The sequence below is a fragment of the Balaenoptera physalus genome, assembly GCF_965194825.1.
Source record: "Balaenoptera physalus genome assembly, chromosome: 14".
Lineage (NCBI taxonomy): Eukaryota > Metazoa > Chordata > Mammalia > Artiodactyla > Balaenopteridae > Balaenoptera > Balaenoptera physalus.
In genome coordinates this window covers 80,328,864-80,346,147 of record NC_138893.1, presented here as the reverse complement: position 1 = coordinate 80,346,147, position 17,284 = coordinate 80,328,864, and the positions used below count along the sequence as shown (strand labels likewise).

The 17,284-nt window shown below is 43.7% G+C and overlaps 1 protein-coding gene across 13 annotated transcripts in view; it reads right to left on the bottom strand.

Moving 5' to 3' along the window:
• KCNMA1 (potassium calcium-activated channel subfamily M alpha 1) overlaps positions 1–17,284 on the bottom strand; it is a 751,400-nt gene that overhangs the window by 293,673 nt on the left and 440,443 nt on the right. For all 13 annotated transcript variants that reach the window (XR_014253611.1, XM_082425674.1, XM_082425676.1 and 10 more), the window contains exons 4-5: positions 16,117–16,210; positions 15,154–15,265 (exon numbers count right to left, since the gene is read on the bottom strand). Coding sequence is in view for 12 of the 13 variants with exons in the window: in XM_082425674.1 (XP_082281800.1) it covers positions 15,154–15,265; positions 16,117–16,210 (206 nt within the window). In the remaining variant the exon portion in view is untranslated. The remainder of the gene's footprint in view (positions 1–15,153; positions 15,266–16,116; positions 16,211–17,284) is intronic.

Sequence of the window (17,284 nt, the reverse complement as noted above, 5' to 3'; positions counted from 1 at the left end):
TGCAGGTGAAAGCATGTAGCATCTGTGTTTCTCATAGGTCCCTTTGTGCTTGCAATCGAGCCTGGCCCTTCCTCTCCACCAGACTAGAAGTGCTTTGACTAACGGGAGGGAAGCAAAGGCATATCGCCTAAAATAAATTTAAAAAAAACGAAAAATCAGAAATAAGAGGGCCTCAGACAATGTGCACTTTGCTCCAGTGGCCATAACATTTGGGAAAGGATTTCTGACTTGGTTTGCAAAGTCAAGTTACAGTGTCCTAAGTTGCCTAAGATATTCACCTACCATATTAAGAATATTTAGCTGTTAATCTGATGTAACCTGTTCAGTGTTGTCAACAGATGCCAAGTCACAGGCTTTGTAATGATACCAGACAATAGATGTAGTAAGAGGGAAAACAGTCTAAGAAGACCATATTCTATAGAGAAGACACCAGAATTTCCTGTGTCCCTGGCAGAGAAATGGCCTATATCAGTTTCTAAAAGGCAAGTCACTGTAGCCAAAAATAATTGATCTGGAGGAGGAGGAGGAGGAGGAGGAGGGGGAACGGGGGGGAGGGGCAGGAGGAGGAGGGTGAGGAGAAGACACAGGAGGGGGGGGAAGGACGGAGGGCAGAAGGGGAGAGGGAGGGGGAGAAGTTGCCACTGGACATTGAGAAGGTGTCAATATGGCAAGAATCAGCCAAAGGTGATCAACGGCTATGCTTTTAAGAGGAGTATTCACTACCCAGCCAGACAGCCTTCCCTGTCAGGCTTCACTCCTTTGTCATCTTTCTGTCCCTGTAAACATTTGGGTTTACAGCCTGGGGTTTGTAGACTTGTCTTTCCCATCATGGGGGAAAGACATCTTACTCACAGTTTAAACTCCAAGCCCAGCACAGCAACTAACATATTACAGTTGTTTTAAGGTTTGTTGAGTGAAAGGATAAGTGAAAAAGATAATAACAATATAATAGGGTTCCTTAAACCAGGGCTGAGATTAGCGTAAGGTGAGTGAGGGGCCCAAGGAACAAAATCTAAGGAGGTGCTCGCTTTCAGGGCCACTGCCTCTTCCTAGTTCCCTTGTTACCATACGCCAGTTTTGTTTATATGCCTTCTCTCCTTGATAGGGTTTTTGAAGATTTCCATCTCTCCTCACATATAAGGGCTAGTACTGAACAGTAAGTACCTAGTAGTAATTAAAAGCGTAGGCTCTAAGATCACAAAGCCCTGAGTTCAAATCCTTACTGCATTACTTTCAGAAGTCAGAGCTAAGGAGATAGTTCACCTCCCCCAGTTCCAGGTTCTTCTGTCTTATAGGGCTGTTAAGAGGATGAAATGAGAAAGCATATAAAGAGTTTGGTGCAATACCTGCTACATAATACATGGTAACTCTAATCATAATAACAATAAAACAGCAAATATAAGATTTTGTTTTATTACTAGTACCTTTCTAAGCAATATCAGAGGAAAGTTCATTTTATCAAAACTGATTAGTAGCTAGGATGTGCAGACCTTTAGAGGAATGTACAAGAATATGTAACACAGTTGCTGATCTAGAGCAGGGGTCAGATCACAAACTTTCTGTAAAAAGCCAGATAGTAAATCTTTTAGGCTTTGTGAGCCATAAGTCTCTGTCTCATTGCCAAAGACAATATGTAAATGAATGGGTGGTTGTGTTTTAATAAAACTTTATTTACAAAAATAGGCAGTGAGCCAGACTTGCCAATTCCTGATCTAGTTGAGCCAGGACTTGTACGTATTCCTTATAAAAACACAGCCAACATCAGAAGACTGCCCATTCGAGATACAGATGATAATAGTTTTAGAAGAGTCCAGATCATAACTGGTTGAGTTCAGGTAAATATTTAGAGAGGACAGCTAGACAGGGGAACTACCAAAGTTGTGGAGATGGGATATATCTGCAATTGGGGTCGGAGTGGCTGGTAAGTAGGGTGGTTGGAGAAAAGAGGCGAGACACTCACAAAGAGGCAGACAAACAGGGGTGGAGAGGGAGACTGGATGAGAATATAAAGGTGAGAGACTGTGAGACTGAGTTTTTACAAAAGGGAAGAGTCTGCTGTGCCCCTGGTCAGGCCGGGAGGATGTTTTTCAATCCACCCAGGAAATACTGAAGGAAACAGTCCCCTTTGTGGGGTGGGTTGCTCAGTTCTTATCTGGGAAAAGAGAAGTTGAATATAGTGATTGTCATATGGGAGCAAAGTGGTGCCGTTCTGGTGTTTGGTACTTGTTTCTAGTAATACAGTGTGTTTCATTAAAAACAGAGCCCTGCTCATCACCCATCATCTGCCCTTACCTTGGCCAGCAGGCCCAGGTCCAGGCCTGGGCATCTCAGCGTCTCCAGGTAGGATGACTGGGGAAGAAGGTTTGTTAAAATAAATGATCCTGGGGGAGGAGAGGGGTCAGGCCCTATCAGAATCCTTTCCAGGAGAAGGGAGCTGAGGAACTTTTATCTCAGACGAGGGAGAAGGGCAGGCTTGAGGGAAGGGATGGGAGTTAGGCCTGGGATCTCTCCCCTCCCTTCTTCTTTCCAAATCTCCAACACATCCTCTTCCTATTTTCCTTAATGAGCCAACTCTATCCCAATTCAAGGGAGTTTAGGAAGAGATATCCACCCAAACTGGCTCTGGAGGAAATATGAGTGACCAATAAACACAAACAAAGGTCCTTATTCTCACTAGTAACCCAGGACTTGGAATACCGTAGAATAGAGTCACATATGAAAGATCAGAGGTCTTTCTAAAGAGGGCCCCTCTGTTCAAGTTGAAATTATACGGTGGATATAACACACTGGGTATATCTCAAGATGTAGATGATTCAGATTTTAATTTCAAAAATATACTGAAATAAGGGATTACATCCATAAAGATACTGATATTTTTGTAGGTAAAAATAGTAAGGTTTACTAGAATATGAGAATCCTGGAAACGGGCATAGCAGCCACTACTAGAAATCATGGTCAGCCTCATGCTAGGCTGGACTACTGGTTCCCAAAGTGTAGCCCCAGGCTAACAGCATCAGCTATTCCTCGGGAACTTGTTAGCAAGGCACATCCTCAGGCCCCAACTCAGATACACTGAATCAGAAACTGGGAATGGGGCCCAGCAACCTATGTTTTAACCAGCCCTCCAGGTGATTCTGATGCACGCCAAAGTTTGAAAGCCACTGATCTATCTAGAATACGTAGTGTCCTTGTTCTAAAGCAACTATCCTTAATGATGACCGGAGACTCTGACTCAATAGATCTGGGAAGGGGATCACATGTATTTGTTCTTGTTTCCTAAGTTTTTCAGGTATTCGGGTATGTTCCTGATTTAAGAACCACGCCTGTGGAGGGCTTCTCAGACTCAGCTGAACGTTGGAATTACACAGGGAACTCTGAAGCATTACGATGGCTGAGTTCCACCCTAGTGATTCTGATGTACTTGGTCTGAAGTACAGTCTGGCTGGGGCGGGGGCGGGGGCGGGGGCGGGGGCAGAGGGAGGAGGTGGGGAGGGAAGTCTCAAAGCTCCCCAGGCAATTCTAATATACTGTCAAGTATATTATAATACACACTAATATACTAGTGTATCTAATACACAGTTCAGCATGTATTGGGTTGGCAAAAAAACTTCGTTCGGGTTCTTCCATAAGATGTTACAGAAAAACCCAAACAAATTTTTTGGCCAACCCAATATGGCAATTACCTGGATAATTTATTAAACCAAATTCCTCAGCTCCACTCTCCAAAGAGTCTATAGGTTTGGATGTGGTCCCGAGAAGTTTCACTTCTAACGAGTTCCCAGGGAATGTGCTGGCCAGTACTGCTCTAGAGGAATATGCTTACTTTTTAGATACCTGGGATCCACTTTGGGCTGGGATGGCCAACTTTCCTCCCTCTGAACTCCTGGACATTTATTGTTCATTCTTCCTTATAAAGTACCCACCCAATTAAATTACCAACATCTTTAAGGCAGAGCTGTTTTCCCCATCTGTGGGCCACTCCTAGGAATCAGTGAATTGCACACAGTAGGTGTTCAGTTGAATAAGTGCATGAGTGTCTCAGAGCTGCTTCCCAGTGTTCATTTTCTCCCTACTGGATCAGCTAGCCCGGTCAATCCAGCACGGCCCTGATCTCATCGAGAAGAATCAAGGCATCTATTTTTTGAAGATGATGGGAAGGTAAATATCTGTCCAGTCCTAGAGATTTAGGTTGCTTGGGGAGACTGTTCCAGTAATACCCCAGATGAAGTACAGCCATCTGGAGAGGGTTTGGCATCGATGAAAACCTACTGCTGAAGTTGTTCCTTGAAGACATTCATTTTAGAATGTTATTTCCAATTTGGCATATCACAGAGCTGTACAAGTCAGAGAGGATTTAGAATCTCTGCTACCTACAGAGGGCATCTTATTTAAAGCATGTCCCTGACAAAGCAATATCAAGGGAACACAATTGGACATCTCTTACAGGGGAATAATTTCCCTAGAGGCAGTTTCAGCCACAGAAATCACTGGAACAGCAATCAGCTTCCTGACAAACATCTAAAACCTTTAGCATTCCACTTTGCTGGGGCTGCCTTCTTTGGAGCCCAATCACAGGGACAGAACTTAATGAATTCATTTCTTGTCCCACTACAGCAATTCAGTCTCAGTGCCATTGCCAAGGTGCATGTGCCACTGAGGCTTCCTGCCCGCCTCCAAAATAAAATAAAGCTCAGGCAAAGAGTAGAGCCCATATTCTCTAACATGATGGTCCATTCAAGATGGACTAACAATAGTAACATGGATGATTTTTACTCATTTGACTACTAGTATAGAATAAACCAAGAAGCTCAGAAGAGGGGGCTGGTAAAAAAAAAAAAAGTTTGAAAGCTGATAAGTTATAGAATTGTCATTAACTCAATTTTTCCAAAGAATGGAATGAGTTACTTTTCCTCTCAATTTCCTTTCCCACCTGGGAGTACCAATTCAATTCTGGTAGGATTTGTCAGGGGATTGGGGCAAGGAGGAAGCGTTAGTCTTTCATCTGATTGGACAAGACTGTTAGACTAATTTTTTAAAGTGTAACTATTATGGCTAGATAAGCTTATAGCTTAAGCATAATATAGTATTGAGAAACATGGACCTTGGAGGTAGATGCCCAGGTCCGAAGCCTGGCTCTGCCACGTACCTACTCTGTGACTCTTAGCAAGTTACTGAAACTCTCTATGCTTCGGTTTCCCCATTTATAAGATGACACCTATTTCATAGTATTCTTTGTAAGCTTACCTGAGATAATGATATATTGTATATGTATATGCACATATATACATATACATACACGTACATATAAATGTATAATGTGAACACATCTATCACTACTCTGGTTACAGACCTTTCTCTTTTAAAGCTCTCTCTCTCTCAACCTCTTTCTGCCCCCAAAGACATCAGACCCCAAAAAGAGAAGTCACACTTTTAATTTCCTTTATCATTATTATTATTATTTTAAATAAAACCACTGACTGTAGGGAGGGGTTTACTTGGAAGGCTTTGGACTTTAGAGAATCTAGATGTAGGAGTTGAAAGTCCAGCAGCCTCAGTTATGGAGTAGGTGACCTCTGGGGACTCTCAAAGGCCCTTCCTTCCACACCTTGGGCACTGTGACCTGGAACCCCCTTGGTCATCGTGGTTGAGTTGTTATCAGATGCCAGGTACCTTATGGGAGGGCAAAGTGAGCCAACCCACCCCTCTGCTAGCCACAAACTGCCCGTTTGAGTTTGAGTTCACTTGTCGCCCTTTCCTCTTCCATCTGACTTAATCTCACGCTAATCCAGCAAACTCCAGGACAGTCCTGTAGGGGGAACCAGAGTCCTTTCTTTTCAGAGCCCAAAAGGCCATTTCGGCTGCAGTAAGAGAGTCCTGGCGATGAAGTTGGGGCTGGTGCCAGGGCCTCTATTATACCTTTTTGCCTACTCCGGCCTTGCGTACATTTAATTCCATTCGGGTAGGGTGGTGAGGGGTTTCACTGACACCATACTAATGAATTTCCTAGCATCCGTCCAAGAAAGTGAATTATTTCCTTTCTATACAGGCTTGGTACCATTGGACCTTCCACTAAAAATAACTTCAATAAACACTTGTTAAGCTTCCACTGCGTGCAAGAGTGTCCCAGAGGTACAAAAAGTAAAAGTTCATGGTACTTTCCAACACAAGACTCACATCCGAGAGCAGCGGTGTCCAAGAGAATTTTCTACGACGGTGGAAACGTTCTCTATCTGTGCTGTCCAATACCTTAGCCACTAGTCATGTGGATCTCTTAACTACTTGAAATGTGGCCAGTATGACTGAAAAATTGAGTTTTTATTTTATTTAATTTTGATTTCAATCTACGTTTAGATAGTCAGATGTGGCTAGTGGCTACCCTATTGGATAAGCATGGTCTAGGCTGGAAAGCCTTGCTACTTAAAGTCTGGTCCCCAGGCCAGAACCATCAGCATCCTCTGGAGCTTGTAGAAATGCAGAGTCTCTGATCCCACCCCACACCTCCTGAATCAGAAATTGCATTCGAATAAGATCTCCTGGTGCCTCATGTGCACGTTGAAGCTTAGGAAGCACCCTTCTAGGGAGGAATTCATTCAACAGTCATAGTTAGAAGATACATATATATGCAAGTGGTTCTCATCTTTACTGTGCGTTAGATGCAACTGGGGAGTGTTAAAAAAAATGCTGAGCCTGGGTCACTCCCCAACTCCCAACCCAGATCTTCCCATTTAATTGGTTGGAGGTTTGGCCTGAACATGGTGAGTTTTAAAAGCTCTTCAGGGATTCTAAGAGACAACCAAATCTGAAAGCCACCCCAGCACAGACTAGGACAGTGGTTCTCAAAACTGGGTGGACATCAGGATGACCAGGAGGGCTTGTAAAACACACAGATTGCTGGATCAAGCTCTCAGAGTTTCTGATTCACTGGGTCTGGGTTGGGTTCTAAGAATCTGCGTTTCTAACAAGTTTTCAGGTGATGCTGGTCTGGCAACCACACTTTGGGAACCACTGGCTTAGTCGTTTTTAAAGCACCGACTCCAGAATCAGACTGACCTGGGCTGAGTCCTGGATCCACCATTTACTACCTGGGGAAGTTACCTAATCCCCAAACCTCAGCTTCCTAAGTTGTAAAACTGGACTAACAGTCCTTACTCACTGAGTTGCTGTAAATGCTAACTGAGATGATGCCTGTGAAATGTTGAGCCCAGTGTCTGCTCTTAATAAGCAATCAAGTTCATTATTATCGTTAGTGTAAGAAGACACCCATTCATTCAACAAGCACAAACTGTGTCTCAGGCACTGTTCCAGACACCGGGAACACAGCAAAAAAACAAGACGGTCAAGGTCTCTGCCACAATACCCACAGAACTTGAGTTCGAACTGAGAGTAGAAAACAGACTGATTATACAGCTCTTACAACATTAATCGCAAGAGCAAAGGTAATAAAGGTCAGGGAAGAATTCATTCCAGCTGGGAGGATGGGAAAGCTTCCCACAGGAGGTGGGGTTAGAGCTGTGCATTCCTGAGGAGAGAGATGATATTCAGAGCAGCAGGGAAAAAACTCACTCCTGAGGCAGGGACGAGGGAAGGCGAGCAGGGCAGATGCAGCCTGGTGGGGCTGCAGCTGGAAGTCTAAGGAGAAAGAGAGGCAGGCCTGAGTGCCTGGCACCGGCCTCCACTCTCTGCCCAAATCACACTCGGTTTTTTGTTTTGTTTGTGTTTTTTGTTTTGAATATCAATACACTAAAAATTACTGATGTCCAGAAAGTGAAACCAGCCAAAGGCTTTCACTCTTGATTACTCTCCCCCAATGCAGAGTTTAGTTAATGAAGGTTCTGATATGAACCTCACCTCACCTGTTGTGGAATTCCTCAAGCAAAGGAGGGGCCTTGGGGCGAGACGCCCTATAAAGTGGATGGACAACAGAGACTCCTGGCCCTTCAGCCGAGCCCCCCTGAAAGACTGATCACTGAAGGGGAGAGTGGGGCTCTGACCCCGCACGCTGCTTTCCTTGGGAAAATGGTGACAGACCGTCACAACTCATTCACTCATGTGGCATTCTCCAATTCCATTTCTCTCTACTCTTAAGTAAATTCCAATAAAGCAAGAAAGCATGAGCTCTAAGGAAAGAGGGCTTTTAAGCAAAGGATATGCAGACCAAGCAGGTTCTTCTCGGTCACGACAGCCTCACAGGAAGGGGTGCCCAGGCCTCTGCAACTTGCTTAAGTACAATGATAAGAGGCACATCTGTCTAGTAATTCATCTGTTCCCAGGAGGAGAAAAAAAAACAACAAAAACAAAACTCAATACTAGATAGAAATGCAGGGAGGGGTAAATTCTCTGGTTCCAAACAAGAGCTCCCCGTGGGTCTCCTCCCATGATAGGCTGGAAAAGTGCAAAGAGTCAAGGGCACAGAGGGCCCTAAATGCCTACTAGAGCTTTTGGACTCCAAAGCGTGATGTAGAGCCACTGGCAGGTCTGAACAGGGGCGTGGGTCCCAACTTAACAGTTCCTGGCTCTCTATGACTTTGGGCAAGTCACTTACCCTCTATGAGCCTCAGTTTCCTCTTTGGCAACATGGGAATAATAGGAATACCCCTTTCAGTAGGCAGAATAATGCCCCCACAGATGTTCATGTTAACACCCAGAACATGTGAATATGACAACTCACATGGCAAAAGGCAACTAAGATAGCAGGGGAATTAAGGTTGCCAATCAGCTGACCTTGAGATGGGGGAGGTTATCCTGGATTATCCAGATGGATCCAATGTAATCGTGAGGGTCTTTAGAAGTAGAAGAGGGAGGCAGAAAAGAGAGGCAGAGAGAGGTGAGGACAGAAAGAAAGATCGGAGATGCTGTGTGAGAACTCAGCCCACCGTGGCTGGCTCTGAAGATGGAAGAAGCGACCATGAGCCAAGGAATGTGGGCTGCCTCTGGAAGCTGGAAAAAGCAAGGAAATGGAATCTTCCCTGGAGCTTCCAGAAAGGATCACAGCCCCGAGAGACCTATGTTGGACTTCTAACCCACATAACTGTAAGATGATAGATGGGTGTTGTATTAAGGCGCGACATCTGTGGCAATTTGTTCCTGCAGCAATAGGACACAAACACATCCATCTGGCAGGGTTGTGAGGCTGATACCTGGCACGCTGTAAAAACACTTTCTTATCTCAGACGGTATTAGCATCCGTGGGCCCCTGCCATTCTCCAGACAGGGTAGCCTCCTCTCCCGCACAGAATGCTCGCTGCTTCCCACTCTGCCTGTCTCACCCATCGTCACAAGCCTCAGCCGAGCCCCAGCCCCTCGACGCCTCCTCGCTTTCCCCCGCCCACGTGAGCTCTTCTTCTCTGAACTGCCCCAGCCCTTACAGCCTGGACCTTGCAATTTCGGACGTAATTATATAGCTGATAGTGCTACCTGCTGCTGCTGCACGAGTGTTTATTTTGGTCCCAAAACTAAATTGAAACCTTGGTCCCCAACAGGAACTATGTTTTGTCCTGTCGTTGTTGTTGTTTTTAAGGACCTGTACTTTTTTTAACAGTCCTGTTTTTATGACCTTTTGACACAAAAAGGGACTGCTCAGGCATATATTTATAAGCAGATACTCTACATCATTTTAATTGCCCTCTGACTGAGCACTGTCTCATTTTTCTATTTTTTAGCAGAGTGTTCTATTTTCCAGCAGAGTTTGCTAAAGGGTCTAAGGTCTAAGGCCGGGTCTAACACAGACTAGAGAAGCAGGTTTAGTTTCTGACCCCACTTCAGTGACTGGGGCTCCTCACCATACCCTGATTTCATCGGTCAGAGAAGAGGGGGCAATGTTGGAAATCACAGTAAAACTAGGAAGGAAGGTGACCAAGCATGTGTTCCTCTTATCCCAGGGCTGAGCACACAGTAGGTGCTCAATAACGGCCAGTTAAATGACTGGCTGGCGCGTGCATTCTTATCTTTTCCTCCACTCTCTTCCTTTAACCCCACAAGATGACCCTCAACAAAAACACATCAATAAACAAAGGAGGCACAGCCCATTGACCTACCTTGGGGACACAGTTCCCACAAGAACGAGACAAACAGACAAAAGCGTTCTCCCCAGAGCATGTTATTCGAGTCTCAAAATAAGATTCATCTCTCATTTCAAGGTACATTTATTTTAGTGAGGATTTTGTGAATAAGTCGGCGTGTGGGAACAGGAATTAAAATAAGCAGCGACTTGCTGCCTGCCGCCATGGATGTCCTCACATCCCACTGCCTTATTTTTGGTTCCATTCTGGTTTGTTTTCTTCTCTGGGACTTTAAAATATGACAGGGAGGTTAGAAAGACAGACTGGGGATAATCATGGCTTCTGTTCATGAAGCTCGTGCTATGTACGTGGTCACTCATTACCTCACTGAATCCCCACTACAACTCCTTGAGGTGAGTGCTATTATTATCATCCCCATCGGACAGGTGAGAAGACTTGAGTTTAAGACGGGGAAAATGACCGTGCTCACAGCGACCCATTGGCAAGTGGCTGAGCACGATGTGAATCGAGGTGGTGGAGCCCAGGACATGATACCGATCCAATTAGCTCTACCGACCTAGGACCTGCAGGAGCCCCCGGGATCTACCTATATATCTGTTTCCCTCTCTTCCTCTCAGGTGGAGCAGGTCCAATCCCCAAGTTTCTAAGGTACGCTGGGACTCAGGAGACTGCACGCTAGCTCTGTTTGTTTCCCTGGTCTTAATGGCAGCTCTAGAAACTGGAGGTAGACAAGGAAAAGTGAGAAGAAAAGGAGACACGAGCTATGTGTGTTTTTAAGCAAGATCTCTTCCCTTCCCTGCCTGCCTGAAGTGAAGCTTCTATGAGATAGGACGAGATAGAGGGAGGCCAACATAAAGCAGCAAAAGCTGCTTAGTCATTCCTAACCCAGCCCTCAACACCCCAAATCTCTCAAGGGTAAGGAGAGAGGCAGAAGAGCAGCCTAAGAGAACGGACATGAAGTCAGACCAGATCTTGGGTAAAGCACGCCTTTTCCCTACTCCCAGGCTACAGGACCCTGGACAAGAAAGTTAACTTCTCTGAGCCTCCATCTCCTTATCTGTAAAATGGGGACAATAATTCCTACCTCATAGGTTTGCTATGAGGATTGAGTTCACGTTTGCAAGGGCTTATCAGAGCGCCCAGCACATAGCACAGCTGGAATTAATACTAGCTGTTTTTATTAATATACTGTCCAATGCACTAAGATGATGCATGCAAAAAAGTAAATAAATATTGTACTATATAATATGCAACCATATATTAAGAATAGGAAATCAAACGTGATGCAAGTTATGCTCCAGAAAAGGTAAGGAAGGCGGGGGTGGTGGTGGCGTGGTGTTCATTTCACTTTTTATCCTCCACGGTGCCAGCTATAGCACAGCTCTCTGCTCTCTTGACCAGGCTCAAGAAGTGTGTGCAGATCTGGGACAGACTTCAGTTTCCTGCATCTTGTCCCAAACCTCAGCCAGTAAAGGCAGTACTTTTCATTTTCTAAGAGGAGGGCAGCACTTTCTGAAATGCCCTATTTGATGGGATTATTCCTTTTACTTTATAAGCCATACCTCATGGGAATGTTCATTTTATCTCTGGCAGCTCAACGGTACAATAATTGTTTCACGGTGTAATAACCCATGTATTAAATCAGATGCAGGAACCTCCTTGAAATATCATTATACTGCATTCTCTAACATAACAGGCAGACCAGTTTTGGATTTTACCCAAGGGACTTAGTTACCAAAGAACCAAAAGTATGCCATTAAAGGTGTTTTCTCCTGCAAAAGGAGAAAGGTTATTAGTTGTTGTTATTATTACTTCATAGTCCCAAAGGTTGCTGGTCTTTTTTCCCAATTTCAATAGTACTTATGCTTCCTAACATACTATTTATTTATTTAAAGTAAATAGTAATTAAGTAATTAAGTAAATTAAGTAATTAAATTAAGGTAATTAAGTAATTAAGTAATTAAGTAAAAGTAAATAAGTAATTTACTTATTTATTAGGCTTGTTTTTTCCTGTTCTTCCCCCACTGCAATGTCAGAGGGTGGGGTGCTGCCTATTTTATTCACTGTTGTTTCCTAATCATCTGGAAAAGTGCCTGGCACATAGTAGCTGCTTTATAAACATTGTTCAATTCATGAACAAATTAAAGCACATTCTAGAGCATATTTTTTTGAAGAGCAACCACAACTGAAGCAAAGTGTCTCTCATTACTCTTTTCTCCCTCTCTTTTTTTTTTTTAACTGAACTATAGTTGTTTTATAATGTGTTAGTTTGTGGTATACAGCAAAGTGATTCAGTTATATATATATATGTATATATATATACATATATATTCTTTTCCATTATGGTTTATTACAGGATATTGAATATAGTTCCCTGTACCATACAGTAGGTCCTTGTTGTTTATCTATTTTATGTACAGTAGTTTGTATCTGCTAATTCCAAACTCCTAATTTATCCCTCCCCTACCCTCTCTTCTCTCTCTTCCATTTTTCTGTTCTCTCAGATTGATTTTCACTAGATCAGAACACACCTCCAAAAATCAGGATGACATCATCCACAAAAAGGCCTGGGTTGTTTTTTACAACATCCAAGTCCTCCAAACACTAAGATTCCAGGGAGCGTTTCACTCACAGCAAGGAGACCCGGCTCCGCACCCTGACCTGGGGCGAGCCCTACCAGCTGCAGAGAAGGGATGTCTCCACCACAGTCATGCAGGGGTCCTCTCCATCTTCTAGGACCACAAGGGACCCTGACATAAAGTTCAGATTCAGGAAGTATGAGGGCTGGAAGGTAATTTAGTCTAAACCTCCCATTTTTCTGATGGGAAAACTGAGGGTCCAGAAAAGTGAGTGGTTGTTCAAGTGCACAGAGGCATTAGAACACAGCCAGGAAGAGAAGGCAGATTCCTTTTCTTCCTCCTTCCTTCTTCCTTTCCCCCCTCCACCATTCTCTCTCTTTCTCTCTCTCTCCTCCCTCCCACTCTCTTCTTCCCTTCTTCCTTCTCTCCCTTCCTTCGCTCCTTGTCTATTTGTTTGGGGGGGGTGTTTGTGTGAGCCCTTCACAACAGGATGGTTTAGAAAGAGCCCCGGTTAGCAGTCCATACATAATCTTGACCCAGGTACGCTGGTGATTTAATTCACTAACTTCCCAGTCCTCTGCAACAACCAAGATCCCAAATTTTCTCAAATTTCCCATGAATGATGCAAGAGGCTTAGAGATTTTCTGAAATGAAAGAACCTTAGCGATTGTCTAACCCAACCTCTATTTCACAGATGAAAAACAACAGGCTGAGGGAAGAAGAGTGAGTTCCTCAGGTCACAAGGCTGGTTAAGAGCTCAGCTGAAATGGCTGGGACCCCAGGCACCAGAGCAAACTAACAAACAAACACTCAGGATGTTTCTCAGATTGGTGTGCAGCTCTAATGGTCTCATCCTGCTGGCAAGAAAACCCCATCTAAGCAAGCACCCCTCAGATCAGGAAGGAAAACATTTCCAATGAGCAACTGAATACAATGCTAATGAGAAAACTAGTAGAAAACAGAATCCAAATAAGATACACACACAGAGATACACACATACATGTATGTATGTGATTACTGCATATATTGTATATAAAAGATACTTATTTTTAAATACTTGATACTAGGTATATAATAAATTCACAGTGCTAGCAAGGACGTCAAAACATACTGCTAGCAGAAGCATATCTTGATACAACATTTTTGAAAAGTTCTCCGTTAATATCTTCACAAACGAAAATATACATTCTCTTTGATCCAGCAAGTCCTCTTCCAGGAATTCTATCTAGAGACAGAATTGCACAGATATGTGGATGAGAGTGTTGACTGAGCCACTGTTTACGGCAGAAAAGGAAACAATCATGTGGTGCATCATTTGGATCACGGCCGAATAAATGCAGTACAGCCACGTATGGGGTTCTGTGCAACTGTCATAAAATGAATCATTACGGAGCTGAAGGCATGGCTGTCATGTATTAGTTGGTAAGAAAGCCAAACTGCAGTGCAATGTGACTGATACAATGATTTTGTACAAAGACCACCACCTCTAAAACACTATTATGTGTGCACATCCGTGTTTGTTTGTGGTGAAATCAGCATGAAGAAAAGATGTGAAAGTCTATAACGCTGAGCATCCCAGGGAGAGGGCAGTGATGGATGCGGGCGGAAGAGACACTTAATATTTTCATTATGCATCTTTGAATGTTGATACTATTTTATATATATATATATATACACACATACATGTATACATATATTACTTTGAAAAAAAATAGGTTAAGACCAAACATTTCTGAAAATAAAGACAGAAGGAACCCACAACTAGTCCTCTGAGTCCTGTTTCAGCCTCCCTCCTTCCCCTGTAGACCCGTGACAGCAGGAACACTCTGAGGAAATTATTCAGTGTGGCAAAGAGAACCCCGAAGCTGTCTCTCTAAGCCTTTGGCTGCCATGACCATCCTCTGAGCTAGTTACTTTTCGCACCAAATTGTCTTAATCCTGATACAGGAAGTGACCTGCCAAGCAGACACAGGAAGTGAGGTGTGAACACAGCTCCAGCAAAAGCTCTTCCTTTAGCACAGGAAAGGAGCTTGATCTCCCTCAAGGTGAGGGTGACCCTAGACACTTACCTTATCTCCCACCCAACAAGGGAACTCACAACTGTAAATAAACCATGCAGGACCCACTCGTCACAAAACTAAGAAGCAGACAGAAGCTAACTTTGGCAGGCAGGCCTTCTGGGGCACCTGAATCAGCTACTCAGAAAGTTGGCCTTGTGCCCATGGGCTTCTTCATCCAGTCCTGACTCCCAGTTGAATGAAAAGTGACAGAACCATGAATGGAGAGGTCCTGGCTGTGACAGTGATGACCACTGGGCTTCAACAACGATAAAACATTCCCGGAAGCACTCACTGTACACATCCTTCTGGGCTAGTGCTTGCTTCCAAGAGGACTCTCACCATCAACTTCTAAAACGCCAGGAGTTGTTCATATGGATCCACAGAACTTTCTTCCTGTGGATTCCCAGTCCTCTGATGCACCCCAGATGCACCAGATTCTATATCTCAGCCATGGCTCAGAAACCAGTAAGAAGGAAGGAAGAGAGATTGACTTACCAAGCCAACTTCTGTTTAAGTACACAGACACAAACACGGGGGGGACCGTGAAGAAATCTACTACAGAGTTCACTTCCAGCCAGAACCACAGCTTATCATTGGCTGCAATAAACTGGGGGAAACAAAAAAGAAGAGAGAGGAAAAAAAAAATGAGAAGCATGGTGCCGGCATTCAAACTATACTCTTTTGCCAAAGGGTACGTTTTGGTTTTTCACAGGGGCCTGGAGGGAGAGTTTATGTTCTTCTTATATCTACACCAATCACATGCTATTTTTGTCTTCGAATTTGCATACACTCTCTAGTCTTTTCTAGAGAGTGACTGTAAGCTCTGTTAGCCTTGGAGAAAGATCAGGTAGTATATTTTTCTGTGGTTTTCAACAGCATCATAGGGAAGTTTGAATTATCTCACCTTTCTTAAAGTCTCTAATATAAATATAACTATAAATAAAGCATATATGTATGCATTCATTCACACACACAGTCTCTGTAATCTACATTCTGTACAGCTCCCTTCATAAACAGGGTCTAGTATAAATTCCCCAAGCCGCAAATTCTGCCAATCTAGCCCCTTGATTCAACCCTCACAACTCACTGTTCTCTCAGGATTCAGCTAAGTGAGCACTGATAAGCATAATTTTAAGACTAGAAGGTTTTTTTCCCTCCTACTTAAGGTAACCATGCATTCATGCGTGACTAGAGAGATGAAAAACAGTAGACCAGTAGAGGTGTAATAGTTATTTCAATGCCTATTTCTCCTGCTCGGAGCAAAATTAACATGTACTTCAGGAAATGCTGAGCTAAGGAAAGGGCTCTCTCACAGAAAATCAGAATGCGGATCTATCGTCTCCCCTGGAAACAACGGGCTTCAGCTTGCCTGCGGGAGCAGATGCTGATGGGAAATGGTCCCTGGGTATAACACTTGCATGCCTCTTCGTGATACTGAGCAGTGTTGTTCAAACTTACCCGCAAGCCAAAGTAGAGAAGGAAGAACACGTTGAAAGCCATGTCGATCTGTAATGTGAAATCTTTGTAGAAATTCTGGCAGGATTCTATTGGGCTATTAGACAGGAAGAAGAAAAAGCGAGAGGTAAATGAAAAGCATCGTCAAGTCTTCCACATTGCTGTGCAGTGGCGGTGCTTGGGGTAGAGGACAAAATGAACGTTCATAAAATAAAACATTTGGTCTTTCTATCCCCTGTGATCATCAAGCAAGCATTGCCAAGGGGTCTTTCCATTCAACCATACAGTCTTTTGTTCTTTTATTTGTTTTCATCATTTTATACATATATTATTTTCATCATCATTCAACAGTTGAGCTAAGAACCTAAAGAGGATCATGCAGACACCTTGGAGGAAGGACAAGCAGAAGAAACCACCAAATCCTCAATTTCATATTAACCCTTAAAGAACTGACTTCTTTTAGAGGACACAAACATAAGCTAAAAGCAGTCGCTCCTACTCTCCAGCACATTAGAAATGAAGCCCATTTTCAATTAAACACAATGGCTGTGTTTTGGACCTTTTAAAAGCCATCAGTTGATTAGTAAGAAAGGACCCAGGAGCACCTCAGGAAAGCTGTGGAGGAGAGGATCCTGGCTGATGTCCTGGCTAGACTAAATACGGACTTAAATGCAGCATTCTGATCTGGGGAAAGAAGCATTGCCCAACTGGTAAAATTCAAGACCATTAAACCAATATATTGAAGCAGTACTCTAAGGGTTAATTTTTTTTTTTTTTTTGGCATGCAGGTTAATTGCCTTTGCGTGTGTCAAGCAGCCAATGCGAATCCCCAGCACACTCTACTTTGTTCAAGAGTAGGCAGTTCAAAAGGGTACGACTATACAAACTGGTACATGGCTTCCACGTGCTTTCCTACATCAAACTGATCAGAGGATCAGAGTGTGAAAAGTCCCACGGTTTGGGCTGGGTGGGAAGCAGGAAAGCCTCATAAGCCTTTCAAAGCTGTGAATGAAAAGTCACAGTATACTGTTATCAGTAAGCAAATGGTACCACTCAGGCCAGGAACATCAAGAAGGTGAGGTGAGGGAGAGAAGGGAGGATGGGGAGAAGTAAAATACTTTCCCCAGATGGGAAGCAACATGGACCTCTGGGCCAGGAGAGGGCTAGCTTG